Genomic DNA, 14,218 nt, shown 5'->3' on the forward strand with positions numbered 1-14,218 from the left:
AGCAAACTACACTTCCCTCCTGAGCTGTTTTAAAAAAGCAGATAACAATCCCAAGTGGATGAGAGGTACCTGGAATTTGGTCTCTGCTCATCTGTCACCAGCACTGACTGCTCTGTACACAGTCAGTTTGAACATGCCATAGATCTCTCTCACACATAGAAGAGGAAGGATGGAGGAAGATTTTTAGATAAAATTACCAGACTTGCTGTTAAAAACACCAATTTTTCCTTTGCAAGCAGCACACACACATGATAACATCACCCCAAGGTCAAAGCACCAGTTTTTGCTAATTTTTTTTTCCCCAGGAAGCAAATTATTGCTTCCTAAAAAAAAGGAAGGACACCACGATTCAGAAATCAGACCCCAGCAGGTAGAAATCAGACAGCAAAGTGGTGAAGCCATTAACATTTTTTTTTTTTAATTGAAACTCATCTTTCAAGTCACACTAAAAGCAAAATAAAATATGCAACCACTCAGGTATAAAATGGCAGAGCAACACTGCGAGCACCCCAGCGTGTTGGATGGAGCAATCCTCATGGGAAGCAGACAGGATGAGAGCTGGGTCATAATTCAGGGGAGATCTTCATTCTCCTGATGCTCCCTTTGCCACGGGGTCTGGCTGGCACAGCTTCAGGGCTGGGCTGTGGCACAGAAAAGCTTCTCCCCCGTTTTCCCCCCATCCCACTCCCAAAATATCTCAGTTATGAGATGAGAAGCAGCATCTCCCTGGCAGAAAGCAAGGCTGGGAGGGGCTCAGGCAATGCCTGCACGTCCCAGCAGCCACGGGGCAGAGCCAGGCTTGGGAATCCCTGCAGGGCCTGGAGCCAAGGCTGGTAAAATGAGCAATAAACAGGAGTCAAAATGCCAGTGTGGGACAAGGCATCAAATCCCCCCACTCTGCAGGATCACACAGTGGGCTGGATCACACAGCTGGGATCATGGAGCTGCTCCAGAGCGAGGATTCCTCAGAGGGACTGACCATCTGACAGCAGGGGAAGAGGCACCAGCAGCAGCACTGATGTTGTTTGATCCCCAGAACAGAGCTTAGATTGTCACATAGGGTGGTGGGGACTCCTTGGAAGGCAACTCCAAGGCTTCCTCATAGGATGGCAGTGCAGCCTGGAAGAGAAGACCATCAGTTATGCTCTGGGTTTGATCTTGGACGTGTTTCTCCAGCTGGTTCAAAGCAGGGTAAGAGAGCCCCATGGGCTGTAGGACATGAAGGGCAGGAATCCAGCAGTTAGAGGAGCAGCAGCACTTTAGAACCACTTTGCTGCCAGTCCCACCTCCATGGCCTGAAGAAATCAATGGAGCAAGAGCCTCTGATGTGCAGAATATCAGCCAAGCAGCTGAGCTCAGGGCACTGCAGAGGACCCTGGGGCACAGCAGGGGCACAGGCTGCTGGCAAGGCAAGGCTCAGCCTAGTTCCCAAGTTTCAGCAAGACAAACCCCTACATTTATCATTCCATATCCTTCCTCTTTGCTCCTCACCCATCTTTACAGGATTAAAGATCTTGGAGACCTCACAGAAGTTCACAACTTCCAGTGGGCACAGCACCAAAGCTGCCAGAGCTCCAGGAGGGTTTGGACAGGGTGGGATTCTTGGGGGGTCTGGGCAGGGCCAGGGGTTGACTGGGTGATCCCTGGGGGTCCCTCCCAGCTCAGGATATTCCATGAGTCAATAATTTTTCCATCATATCAGAGCAGCTGGATGCTGCTCATAGAGAGATCACCACCAGCCCGAGGAGGGACATTGAGATTCATTAATTATCAGATCATTAAGATGAAGGGCAATGCACCAAATCACTCAGACACTGACACTGTGAAAGGTGAAGATAAGCTTAATTTTAAACCCTCTTGGACACACAGAACCCAAAGTTCAGCTGAAATTGAACCCCCCAGCTCTGGCTCAGAGATTACAAGTGATATATTCCCATTTATCTGCTGTGGCTCAGAGATTACAAGTGATATATTCCCATTTATCTGCTGTGCCTGAAGCCTCAGCTGCAGGTTCCTTGCAGAGTCCACTGAAAGATTTAATACAAAAATAATGTATATATAATATATGCAATATAATATAATTGGAAACTGATTTTTAGGACCTGTCCATGAACATTTGAAGGGTTAAACTCTCTCTCAGACCACCAGAGAAGCACAAGGAAGGGTCTCCGTGGATCTCATGAGTCTGAAATGTGATTTTTTAAATCTAAAGGAGTTTTCCTCACCTTTTCAACTGCTTGTGGGTCGACTTTCACCTCCTCTCTCTTGCTGGCTTTGATGTACTTAAAGCAGCTCAGCACACATTTGAACATACAGGCCTAAAACAAAAGGGGGAAATGGCATTTTTCCGTTGCACTGCAGGTCAACAAGAACATTCCCAATTTTGCCATCAGCCTGATGTTATCCCGGTCTCTTCTCTGGAGGCAGAAGTTTGGGATCCTGGGTCCCAGGGCCTTCAATCAATCTCTGTCCATCCTTCAGTAGGAAGGTGGGAACTCCGTGGATCCAGAACAGAACAGTGGGGTGGGACTATGACTAATAATGACATTAAATATAATATTTAAAGCTCATAAAATGCAATGTTTAAAGCACATTAAATATCATGTTTAAAGCTCATAAAATATAATGTTTAAAGCACGTTAAATATCATGTTTCAAGCGTATTAAATATAATGTTTTAAGCATATTAAATATAATTTTTAAAGCATATAAATATAAAGTTTCAAGTGTTTAAATATAAATTTTCAAGCCCAATTGAAGATGTTTAAAGCACATTAAATACAACATCTGTGACCTCTGAGAGCACAGTGTCACCAGGAGGAAAGGAAAGCACATTTTCATGTTATTTTTCAGAGCAGGCTGCAAAGCCTGGATGTCTCAAAAAGCACCTTGGGCACAACATCCACCCTCCAGAGATCCAAGGCTCCATGGCCAACTAGGACTGACCCAAAAAGGCAGTTTATCCAACCAAATCCTGTCCTTGCAACAGTTACACTTCTCTGACAGGACCTCCTTGCACCTCCCCGAGTTCTGAGATGCAATAAATAGAGCTTTTCTTGGAAAAAAGGCTCGATTGAGGGGTTGTGGCACATGAAAATAAGCAAAGTCTGTGTAACATCCCCCGTTAAATCAATATTTTGCCTCCTCTGTGCAGCAGGAGTCGTGTGCCTCTTGTTTTTGTTGGCCTGGGACTCCCCTCTGGGCTTTGCAGAGGAACACAGGGAGTTGTATGTCCCGAAAAGCAGCCCAGGATTTCCCGGGACAATGGGGACTGTTGGGTTTGACACAAAGCCAAGACAAAGATTGAGACCAAGGAATGAGTGTCTGGTTGAAGGAATCCATCTCTCGAAGTCCCTCAGGGATGAGGAGGCAAATCCAAGCTTGGAGCATCTTTAGGGGATGCTGCAAAAACCTTCCTGCCTCCGAAAGCTGCCTCGTACAGAGAGGGAATGTGGGGGACACTGAAGGCATCAAACTGTGTGAAAACCTCCACTCAGCCAGGAAAGAAAGCCCAGTAAAATAAAATGGAATAGAATAGAATGGAATAGAACAAAATGGAATAGAATAGAATAAAATGGAATAAAATAGAATGGAATAAAATAGAATAGAATAAAATGGAATAGAACAAAATGGAATAGAATAAAATGGAATAAAATAGAATGGAATAAAATACAATACAATAAAATAGAATAGAATAAAATACAATAAAATAGAATAGCATAAAATGGAATAGAATAATATAAAATAAAATGAAATGAAATTACATAAAATGAAATGAAATAAAATAAAATGAAAAAAAAGAAAATAAAATGAAATAAAAAAATGAAATAAAATGAAATAAAATAAAATAAAATAGAATAATGCAGCAAAAGAATCCATTCTTTGGGTTTTCTTCTGGAGGAGTTTGCTGCAGTGCCAAGCAATGAGTTCAGTGACTCCTGCAAGCAATTGCAAGTTTTAACAGCTCCGTTTGTACAGAGCTTATCTAAGGCAGGCAGGGACCTTGGGCTCATCCAAAACCACTCCTGAATCCATGTGGGACACCCTTCTCCACACTGGATTGGAGAGGGGAAACTGCTCTGGACGTGGATGGAAAGCTCGTCCTGGAGGTCGGGAAGGAGCGAGTTCAGCAGCACCTCTGGCAAAGCCTGTTCTCATTTCCCACCAGAAATGTCTCATTCCCCTTTTTTTCTGCATTATCACAGTGATGGTGGAGGAGGAGGAGTTTATGATTTTGAAGTGAGATAAAGGTCATGGGAACAGGGCTGTGACACCTTGGGCACATCCCATCCCTGGAAGTCTTCAAGAGCAGCTTGGAGCAACCTGGGCTGGTGGAAGGTGTCCCTGCCCATGGAATGGGATGAGCTTTAAGGCCCCTTCCAACCCAAATCATTCCATGGTTCTAGGATTGCTTGTGGATACACAGATCAACGAGGAATTTTGCCTTGATGGAAGCATCACCCTGCCCTCACTGTGCCCTTGGAATACTTTGCATCTCCAAGGAATTTGGACTTGAACAACTGATCCCACAGGGCTCCCCAGGTCACCACCCAACCAGCCACCACTGGTGAGGAGCTGGGGGCTGCATGGAGGGCCTGCCACACCTCCCACACTCCTGGCAGAAGGTGAGAAGAAGGAGGGAGAGGAGCAGCAGCACCTCCCAGCAGGAAATCTTCCCTGCTAAGAGCATGAGGAAAGCCTTGCAGGGCTCACACGAGGTCTCTGGCAGAGCCAGGGGGGCAGGTGGCCCATCTTCTCCCTGTTCCAGACCCCTTTTAGCTGAGTTATGCCCCGGTGTGGGATGCAGACAACAATTTGGGGACAGTAACTGCAAGCTGGCAGAGAACAGCACCACACGCAGAACCATTTTAGGGCAATAAATGCTTGTGATGGGTCATTAACCAAGTCCATTTATGCAACAAGATCTTAGTCCAACATTATTGAGAGAACACCTCAGTGTGGGCATTCAGTGAGTTGAAACCAATGTGCCCTAAATTGGCCAAATGGTCTTTTTAGGCATAAAATATTTAGTGTTTTTTGCCCCATTTCTCATCGGGTCTATTATCATAAAATATTTCATGTTGCCACATTTCTCATCAAAGGCCTTTATCACTTGGAAGGAACCATCATGAAAAGGGTTTTGCTGCCTGGGGAAGAGGTGAGGGATTGTCACTGGGTTTAAAGGATGGGTTTCCTTTGGGGGAGTCTGGGGGGGTTCAGCAGACCAGGAGAAGTCTAAAGGGTTGGTTTGGGTTTGGTTGCATTTCGAGAGCACCCAAGGGGGGCAGAGGAGCAAAAAAGATGCTGTGAGGAGAAAAAGGGATAAATAACTGAGGAGAGAGGGAAATAGAAGAGACAATGCCATTAAAAATTGAGATAGGAAAGAACATAACTTGGTTTGGAAACATGTTTTCTTTAAGAACTTTCCACGTTATTTGGACTGATTTTATTACTGGGGAAAATACTTTTGGGTACTTAGAAGAGACTTGTACCTGTCCACTGTTTTTTTTTTTTAATTATCCTCCCCTATCCCTCCTCCCCCAAACTCCAGCACAAGGAGTCAGTGCAAGTAAAGCAGTTTTGGACCCAATCTCGTGGAAAATTCAAATCAACCCATTTGCCAGGTCAGTGAGATTGCTGTTGCAGACCCCACTGCTGCAGGGTTATCTCCACTCCTGGTCCATAATTCATGCAAATATTCCAAGATATGCTAAAGCCAGGCCTGCAGTGCAGCCACACAAGACAAGACACTCCACCCTGCCTTATCTGGCCACCTGAGAAGAGTCAGAATATAAGAACATAAAGTATTTTCCAACTAACAGGCAGCAATTTTTCACTGTGACAGAGTCTGCCCAAGCACCTGGAAAGATCTGGTTTTCTCAGTGGGCCTGGAACCCCTCAGTGAAAAATGTGTCCTCTGAGCCACTGAAGCAAGAGGAATAGAAAACATCTCACAGTGGAGTCTGCAGGATTCAGCAGCTCCTACTTTTAATGAACTTCCAGGGTGTCAGTGCAGAACTCTGCTCAGCCCAGTGTGGATACAGCCACTCACCCCAGCAGAAGATCCAACCTGCTCCTCAATAATCTGATTTATTTTGTCCCACAGCAGCAGAACGCTTTCCTATCTTTGTTTTCAACCCTCTGATCCTTCTAGAGGTGGATGGGCAGCAAGAGTTTTTTGGATCTAAGAGAGGTTTTGTAATTCTTATTTTGGATATAAGAGAGATTTTATAACTTTCTAACTCACATCTGCAGGAGCAAAAAAAAAATCCAGTGCTTTGGATGTTAGTCCTGCCTCAGACCAGCTCCTGCTGTGCCCAGGGAGACACCAACAAGGCTTTCCAATGCCCTGGCAGGTTTGGGAGAGAAGTAACCCCAAATTTCCCTATTCCCCAGCCAAAGGAGCTCCACTGCAGCCCCAGCAGCCCCTGCAGTTTTTACCTTGAGGAAGAGGACGGCGATGAAGGCAATGGTGAAGGTGATCATCACTTTGGCATATTCCTCTGTTGGCAGCTTCTCCAGGGTTGGCAAAAATCCCTGTGGAAAGAGGGAGAAGGTCTCAGTCACAAACACTTGTCCCAGGGTCACACCCAGTGATGGTGTTTGAGGTCCCTCAGAAATTGGGAAACTTTCCTTTCCCAATAAAGAAACATCTTCCAGTGGGTGATTTAAATGAAAATTAAAAGCAGGACTGTTGAATAAAGATGAAAATGTCTGCAGGCAGGTCTGTCCCAATCATTCTGCTCTGCAATTTGCATCCATAAGATCCTTACCAGGAAAACAAAGAGAGCTTTTAAGGAACACAGGCACAAACGAGCTGACAGTCAAGGACACCATGGGGGGGAGAACTTCCAGAAAACCCTCTCTGGTGGTCGAACAGAGAGGGCAGAGAAAGCTGATTGTTGAAGGAAGCTTTGCAGGAGTTCACAGCATGAAAAACCAGGAGCTTGTCCATGACCTACCCCATTGTCTGAAGGCTTGAGGCTGAGATAGGTGGGCACCTCCATGTAGGAGCTGCAGAGGGTGAGGATGCTCAGGCAGAAGTCCAGCAGCTGCAGAGCCAGGAGAGGGATCTTGGAATGTCCCTGCTGCAACAGGAATTTGGTTGTGGTTACGAGATTGTGGCCCTTCTGGAGGCTTCTTCACATTTTACGCTTTTTTCACGCCAATAAATTCACTCATTCTGGCCAAAATGGGGAGCAAACCATCTTGTTGGGTTGATTTTGACAAGCTCCACAGAAGAGGCCTCTCCTTGGAGCACTGATAGCCCCAGTTTTCCAGCAAACCCTTCCCCCAAAACCATGAGACAAAATTAAAATCAACAGGAAGATTTTTAGCCAGGGGAAACTAAATGTCCCACCTGTCACTAGTTTTCCTTATGAACCCTCCAGCCTGGATTGTATCCTGTCTCCAGCCATTGGACTTGATGTTCTCCAAGGTCTTTTCCAACCTAAATGATTCTATGAAGGATTGTGGCCCAAAATAACGACCCTTTATTCCCTTCATTCTCCAGCTGCTAAAAAGCAGAGAAGACCCCCCCAGAAGAAGCTGTTACCCACCGTGTGGCTCAGGGAGGACACAGAAATGAGCACTGGGACCTGCAGGTAGGAGCTGAACATGGTCAGGAGGCTGAGGAGGAAGTCCATGACTTGCAGGGCAAGGAAGGGGATCAGGAGACGTTCCCTCTTCTGAGAGAGAAAAGCAATTCCAGTTATTTCTATTCCAACTGGGAGAATGAGACCAGCTATCAACACCTAACAGGACATATATTAAGGTGCTCCAAAATTAAATTAAATTAGTCTCTGGAATTCTGACATCTGATTCCACACACTCCGTTGACAACAAACAATGAGAGGCCTTGACGTGGAATTTTTTCAGCCTCTTGGAAAATTTCTGGGAGTTTTCACTCTGGCATTGAATCCCATCAGAGCTGTCATTCCACTGTCCCTAAAGTTTGCCATACAGAGGGAGAGCTTTGCTGCTTGGGTAGGGCTTAAACTTGGTAGTAATCCCAAACTACTCGGATCAGGAGATGTTCCCTCTCCTGAGAGAGAAGAGCAATTCCAGTCATTTCTATTCCAGCTGGGAGAATGAGATCAGCTATCAACACCTGACAGGACACACATTAAGGTGCTCCAAGGTTAAATAAATCCCTGGAAATTTGGCACCTGATTCCATGCACTCCAGTGACAACAAACACTGAGAGGCCTCGACGTAGAATTTTTTCAGCCCCTTGGAAAATTTCTGGGAGTTTTCACTCTGGCACTGAATCCCATCAGAGCTGTCATTCCACTGTCCCCAAAGTTTGCCAGTCAGAGCTGTCATTCCATTCTCCCCAAAATTTACCACCGAGAGGGAGAGCTGTGCTGCTTGGGCAGGGCTTAAACTTGGTACTAACACCAAACCACTTGGGTTCCCACCCCAAGGCATTGTCATTTCTCCTCCTGAAGTGGGAAAGGAGTCCTCACTGTAAGAGGGGAGTTCCAGTTCCTCTCCAGGACCTGGCTTGCAAAAGAGCAAGGAAATGAGGCAATAAAACATTTCCAATCGTAGCATTTCCATCACTTAACCCAGAAAAATTAGTCTTGATGGAAGCACTGCTCCAGATTTGGTAACTCTGGCATTTAGCAGCCTTGAAGACGAGTCTGAGATTACAAACAGTCCCCCTCCCACGCTGTGACACAGGGATTTATCTGCTTTTCTGAGCATATTTCAGCATTTCAGTGAACACCTTCCAGCCCCCTCCTCCAAACCCTCCCACCTGGGCCGGCCCTGAGCCAGCAGCTAAATGTCACTGGTGGAGATCTTACCTTCAGCACACCCAGGAGGAGGTTGAAGCTGATGACAAACAACATGATGATCAGCAGGAAACTGGTGACAACATCGGCTAAAAGTCATAAAAGTAAATACCATGTTACCAAAACCTGCTGTGCCAGTTCAATCACAGCTCTAAGGAAGAGAGAAACTGTGATAACCTGGCACAAAGGATTGTGTGGGGAGGGTGATGGGTGTCATGCAGCTGGAATTAACTCCTTTTTCCCCTTTTTAAACCCACTTTTGAATCTGTCTTTGAAGTTTCTGTCTCTTCAGCCACCAGGTCATGCAGGCTCTGAGCTCAGGCACGAGGGAGCCAAGGACTGAAATTTTAAATATCAAGGTAAAATGAAGTAGAAATAAAAAAGGCAGAGTGTTTTCAGTTAATGAGTCAGAGGTGGAAATTATTTGTGACTCAAAAACAGATCAAGGAACAGTGAAATCTGGGGAAGGATCTTCAAGAGCCCAAGCAGACAAGAGGCAGTAATTTTAACCTCCCACTACCAGGACCCAGGGAATGGCTGGAGCTGTGTCAGGGCAGGCTCAGGTTGGATCTCAGGCAAAGGTTCTTCCCCCAGAGGCTGGTTGGGCACTGCCCAGGCTCCCCAGGGCAGTGGGCACAGCCCCAAGGCTGCCAGAGCTGCAGGAGGGTTTGGCTGATCCTCTGGGGCACAGGGGGTGACTCTTGGGGCTGGGCCTGTGCAGGGCTGAAGGTTGGACTCCATGATCCTTGGGGGTCCCTTCCAACATATTATGGGATTCTGGGATTCCTGAGAGCTGGGCTCAGCTACCTCTGGCAGCAAGGGCAGGTGACACCACCAGCAACACTCCTCACATCCCTCATTCACTCAATTTAAATGCATTGATACAGAAGATATTTAAAATTCCCTTTTTCCTCAAGAATTAACAACACCCTTGAGTCTCCTCTGGAAAGGCCATTTGCTCATAGAGAATCTTTAGTTGGGAAAGCAGCTCTGACCAGCACTTCCTTCCCTGAGAACAAGGAGCCTCTTCTTTTGCAGTGTTGGAGGGGAAAACCCTTTGAAGAGGCAGCACCCCCTCAAAAATAGCTCATCTGGAGAGGGGAGGGAGCAGCACTACAGGAGCTGCTGCTCACAGAGCAGGGAGACATCCCAGACCTAAGGGAGTGACCAAAAGTATCCAACAAACACTTGACCTGCATCAGGATAAGAGAGTTGTGAAAATATGACCTAAGTACAGAGCAAAAAAACAGCTTTTAGTCATAACATGATAAAAAAACCCAGTGCAGGAGCTGTTTTTCACGAAATAATGCGAATTGAAATGCAGAAGAGGAAGAAATCTTAGGAAACAGCAAAGAAACCCTTCCCAAATGCAGCAAACCCTGAATGAGAACAGGGAGGGTGACACAGAAAGGGCTTTGCTTCCTGAAGAAAATCCAGACTACAAAGTTCAGCTCGACCCAAAGCTGCTTTCCCTCTGCAGCTCCAGGGGATCAGCTGCTCCCAGCTCTGCAGCTCCTCAGGGACGAGCTGCAGCTTCCAGGCAAACCCCGACCCACCTTCCAGGAGCAGGGGGGTACAGACAAGGCTGTGATGTGGTGCTCAGAGAACAAAGATTAACACCAGGATGGTATAAACTCCAAACTAAGCAGAGCTTAACAAAGCAGCCAGGCAGGCTTTGTAGGAACAGCCTGAAAGAGCCGAGCCCAGGCCTGTTAAACCCGAACTGCCTGGAGCCGTTTTCCTCGGGTTTTCTCCCCGAAGCAGCACTCCAGGTTTGCTCCAGGGAGGATTTATCTCTTTAGCACGATGTTTCCCTGGATCCTGCGTTGCTCTGCCTCCCTCTCCATGCCCTCATGCTCCAGCTCTCTCCACGAGCTCGTTAATTAATTGGGCAACTGGCCACTGCTGCTGTGGGCTAATTGCTGGCAGAGCCCAGCTGAATTTTCCAAGCAGAACCTTGATCAAAAAACCCTAAATAAAACAACAAAAAAACCCCCAAAAGAACCCCTCTACAATCCTACAAGCACAAAGGGATGGAAAGAAAGGGAAAACCAGGGGAAAACAACTTTCCCAGTGCTGTCTGCCTCCTGTTTGTCAGAGCAGACCCAGTCACCTTCCTGCTGGCTGCTCTCCCTGTTCCAGGGACGGGCTGGAGCCATGGCTGGGATCTCGGGAATCAAGGATTTGACTCCCAACAAAATGCTTTCTTCCTTTGTGGGGGCACGTTCAGCACTTGGGGTGAGGGAGGGACCCCCTCAGGTGGTGGGAGCTGTTGGTTCTCAGCCCTGTGTGCAAATCCATGGAAGCACGTGGGACATCCCACGAGAGGACAAATGGCACCTGGAATCCTCTGCCAGGCTGGCAGGGTGACAAGTGACCTTCCAGAAGCAGGAGATCCCTGGGCTTTGAGGCATTTGCAGATCCTGGAGACCAGATTCCTGTGACCAACAGCCTGATTCCTTAGGAAAAAAAAAATCCTGGATGCATTTTTTTCCTTCTGTCTGATGTGAAAAACAAAAACCTTCCCTCGTTTCTATTCCTGGGCCGGGGCTGCAGCTTGGAATGATCTATTTGAGGTGTGTTTGAATCTACAAACAGAGCAGCAGATGCTCAGGGCAGCCACAGAACCCCTCCCTAAATTTTTCTCCGACTCTTCCAGCTGGGTTTTGGAAGTGGGATTGGACTTTTCGCCTCGCTTCCCTGCTCCTTTCTGGAAATGGAAGGGTTTATTCCAGCCGTGTTTATTCCAGCTCTAATCAGAAAAATCTCCCAAGCAGAGCCCTTTGAAATGCTCGGGAAGAGAAGCCAAGTGGAAGTGCTGGGGATTTCAGTAGAAAATGTTCCTTTTTTTTTTTTTTGGTGTAGGAGGCAGTGGAAGAGGGGGAGGGGAAAACCTGTCATTTTTAATTCTGTGGGAAATGGGGGGGAGTGTTAAAAACGGGGCCAATTTCCCTCAGAACAGTTCTATTCTTAAAGGCAAACCCTCCAGATTTGCAGAAATCTTGCTTAGAAAGCACAAAATAGCACGGAAATCACCGGAAAAAATCTGTCTCAACTCCTTGTTTCTGTTTCTTTAAAGCATCTTTTACTCAGATGCTTGGAAAAAAAAGTGAAAAATTCTTGGCCATGGATGAGCTTTTTGGCAAAAAAAATAATGAAAACCAATTGTAATTTTTACATAACTGTGTCTGTGGGAAAATATTCTGATCTGCAAATGTCGTGTTTAGTGTTGAGCAGTTCAGGTCACTGTCCTAGTCAGGATTCTCTGTGTGCTCCACCAGCAGGACAAACTATTTGGGACCATGGCCATGGCCAAGGTGGGTACCTTGAAACCAGTAAATCAATCAAAAATACAACAACGACAAAACAAACAAAAAAAACCCACAAAAAAGCCACAAAACCAACCAAACAAACAACAAAACAAACAAACAAAACCCCCACAAAACAAAAAAAAACCAAACCAAACCAAAACAAAAAACCAAAACAAAACCAAATAAAACAAACCAACCAACCAAACAAAAAACACATTAAAAACCCCACAAACAAACAAACAAATAACAAAACAAACAAACAAAAACAAAACCCCCACAAAACCAATGAAAAAACCAAACAAAAAACCCCAAACAAACAAAAACCCCACAAAACCCAAAACAAAAATAAAAACAAAAAACAAAACCCAAACCAAAACAAAAACAAACAAAAAAACACACAAAACAAAAAAACCCACAGAAAACCACAAAACCAGAAAACAAACAAACAAACAAATAACAAAACAAACAAAACCCCCAAAAAAACCCCAAAACTAACAAAAAAAAATAGGAAAAAAACCAAAACCAAAACCAACCAACAAAAAAAACCCCAACCAACCAAACAAAAACCCCCACGAAACCAAACCAAACCAAACCAAAAACCAAAAAAACAACCAACCAAAAAACCCACAAAACCCCCACAAAAACAAAAACACAAACAAACAAACAACAAAACCAAAAAAAAAACCAAACAAAAAAACCAGGAAAAGTCAAAAAACAAACAAAAAACAAAAACCCCCCAAACAAACAAAAAACTCACATAAACAAAACAAAACAGAAAACAAAAAACCAAACCAAAACCAAACAAACAAACAAAACAAAAAACAAACAAAACCCCACAAAAACAACCAACAAACAACAAAGCAAAGAAATAAACAAAACAAAAACAAACAAACAAAAAAGCAAAACAAAAACCCAAACACAAAAAAACCCAGAAAAAACCAAAACCAACAAACAAAACCTCAAAAAAACCCCACAAAAAACCAAACCAAAACAAAACACACAAAAAAAATCCAAAACAAAACAAAAAAAAAACCCCAACAAACAAAAATATTCCCACAAAGCAGCAAAACAGCCCAACACTGAAAAAGGAAGGAAGGTGTTGAGGTCCCACTTGACATCATGTGCTTCAAAAACTGAAATGAAAAACTCCTGTCCCAGAAATGGGAAAAGGGGATTCTCCTGCTTGTCTTGTGCTGATCTCCCTGGAAAACAGCCGGGTTTGGAGCCCCTTTGGGGTGTTGCCACCATTGGAAAGCTCTGGAAAATGGGGCATTTTCCACTCTACACTGGCTGCTGGGTTGAGTCAGAGCTGCTGAGGGACCTTTGTGGGTCACAAAGGAGCCTCCAACCCCCCAGACTGGGATATTTGGAATTAATGCTCCCTGTGAAAGGTGTGAACCCCGAAAGCAGCCCCTTCCTCGGTGTCCTGTGCTCAGCACTCACCCAAAATCCCATTTTCTGCTCCCTGTCAATGCCTTTGGTCGTGGAACTGGACAATCTTTGAGGTCTCTTCCAATCCAAACCATTCCATGGTTTTATTTTATGAAACAAACCCCACAGCACTGATGTAAAACAGCCTCCCAAACCCCAGCTGGGGTTTGGGAAAATTGTGAACCCATCACAAATCCACCAGACAGTGACTATTCCTGCTTTGGTGCTTTCCACTCTGTCTCACTCCCCCTCCAGGGACAAGTGAGTTTGGGAGCTGCAGGAATTTGCTCTACTTGGTTTTCTCTTCCTCCACTCTCAGGGGTCTTGCAGCCTGGGGAAGGACACAAGGAAAAAGCAGGGAACAAGCAATTCCTGCTGCCAGAAGCTGTATTTTTCACTGGAAAAACGTGGGGGTTTTTTTTCTCCACAGGGAGAGAGACAACCCCGGGTGAGGGAGCCTGACTGCCTGGCAGAGAAAGGTTATCTCAGCTCGTGGGTTTGTGCTGAGAAGGGACCAAGGAAAGGAAAAAAACACCCTGAGCTTGTGGTTTCTCGTGCAGAATAAGCTGGTGAAGAAAGATTTGAGGTTTTTGGGGGGTTATTTTCTGTTTCCTGACACCCACACGAGAGAGGTCCCAGCTCTCTGGGAGCCAGGTCTGTGCAAGGATCTAAGGGAGAT

At 45.5% G+C, this 14,218-nt stretch overlaps 1 protein-coding gene across 1 annotated transcript in view; it reads right to left on the minus strand.

Annotated features, from left to right (window-relative positions):
• Positions 1 to 399: 399 nt before the first annotated feature.
• The window catches only part of LAPTM5 (lysosomal protein transmembrane 5), a 24,757-nt gene continuing 10,938 nt past the window's right edge, over positions 400 to 14,218 (minus strand). Inside the window, exons 3-8 of the mRNA XM_027667369.1 lie at positions 8,810 to 8,886; positions 7,559 to 7,687; positions 6,962 to 7,087; positions 6,441 to 6,536; positions 2,226 to 2,318; positions 400 to 1,119 (exon numbers count right to left, since the gene is read on the minus strand). Coding sequence (XP_027523170.1) covers positions 1,045 to 1,119; positions 2,226 to 2,318; positions 6,441 to 6,536; positions 6,962 to 7,087; positions 7,559 to 7,687; positions 8,810 to 8,886 — 596 coding nt within the window. The 3' untranslated portion in view covers positions 400 to 1,044. The remainder of the gene's footprint in view (positions 1,120 to 2,225; positions 2,319 to 6,440; positions 6,537 to 6,961; positions 7,088 to 7,558; positions 7,688 to 8,809; positions 8,887 to 14,218) is intronic.

Source organism: Corapipo altera, unplaced genomic scaffold, assembly GCF_003945725.1.
Source record: "Corapipo altera isolate COAL_440 unplaced genomic scaffold, ASM394572v1 215, whole genome shotgun sequence".
In the NCBI taxonomy this organism is placed as follows: domain Eukaryota; kingdom Metazoa; phylum Chordata; class Aves; order Passeriformes; family Pipridae; genus Corapipo; species Corapipo altera.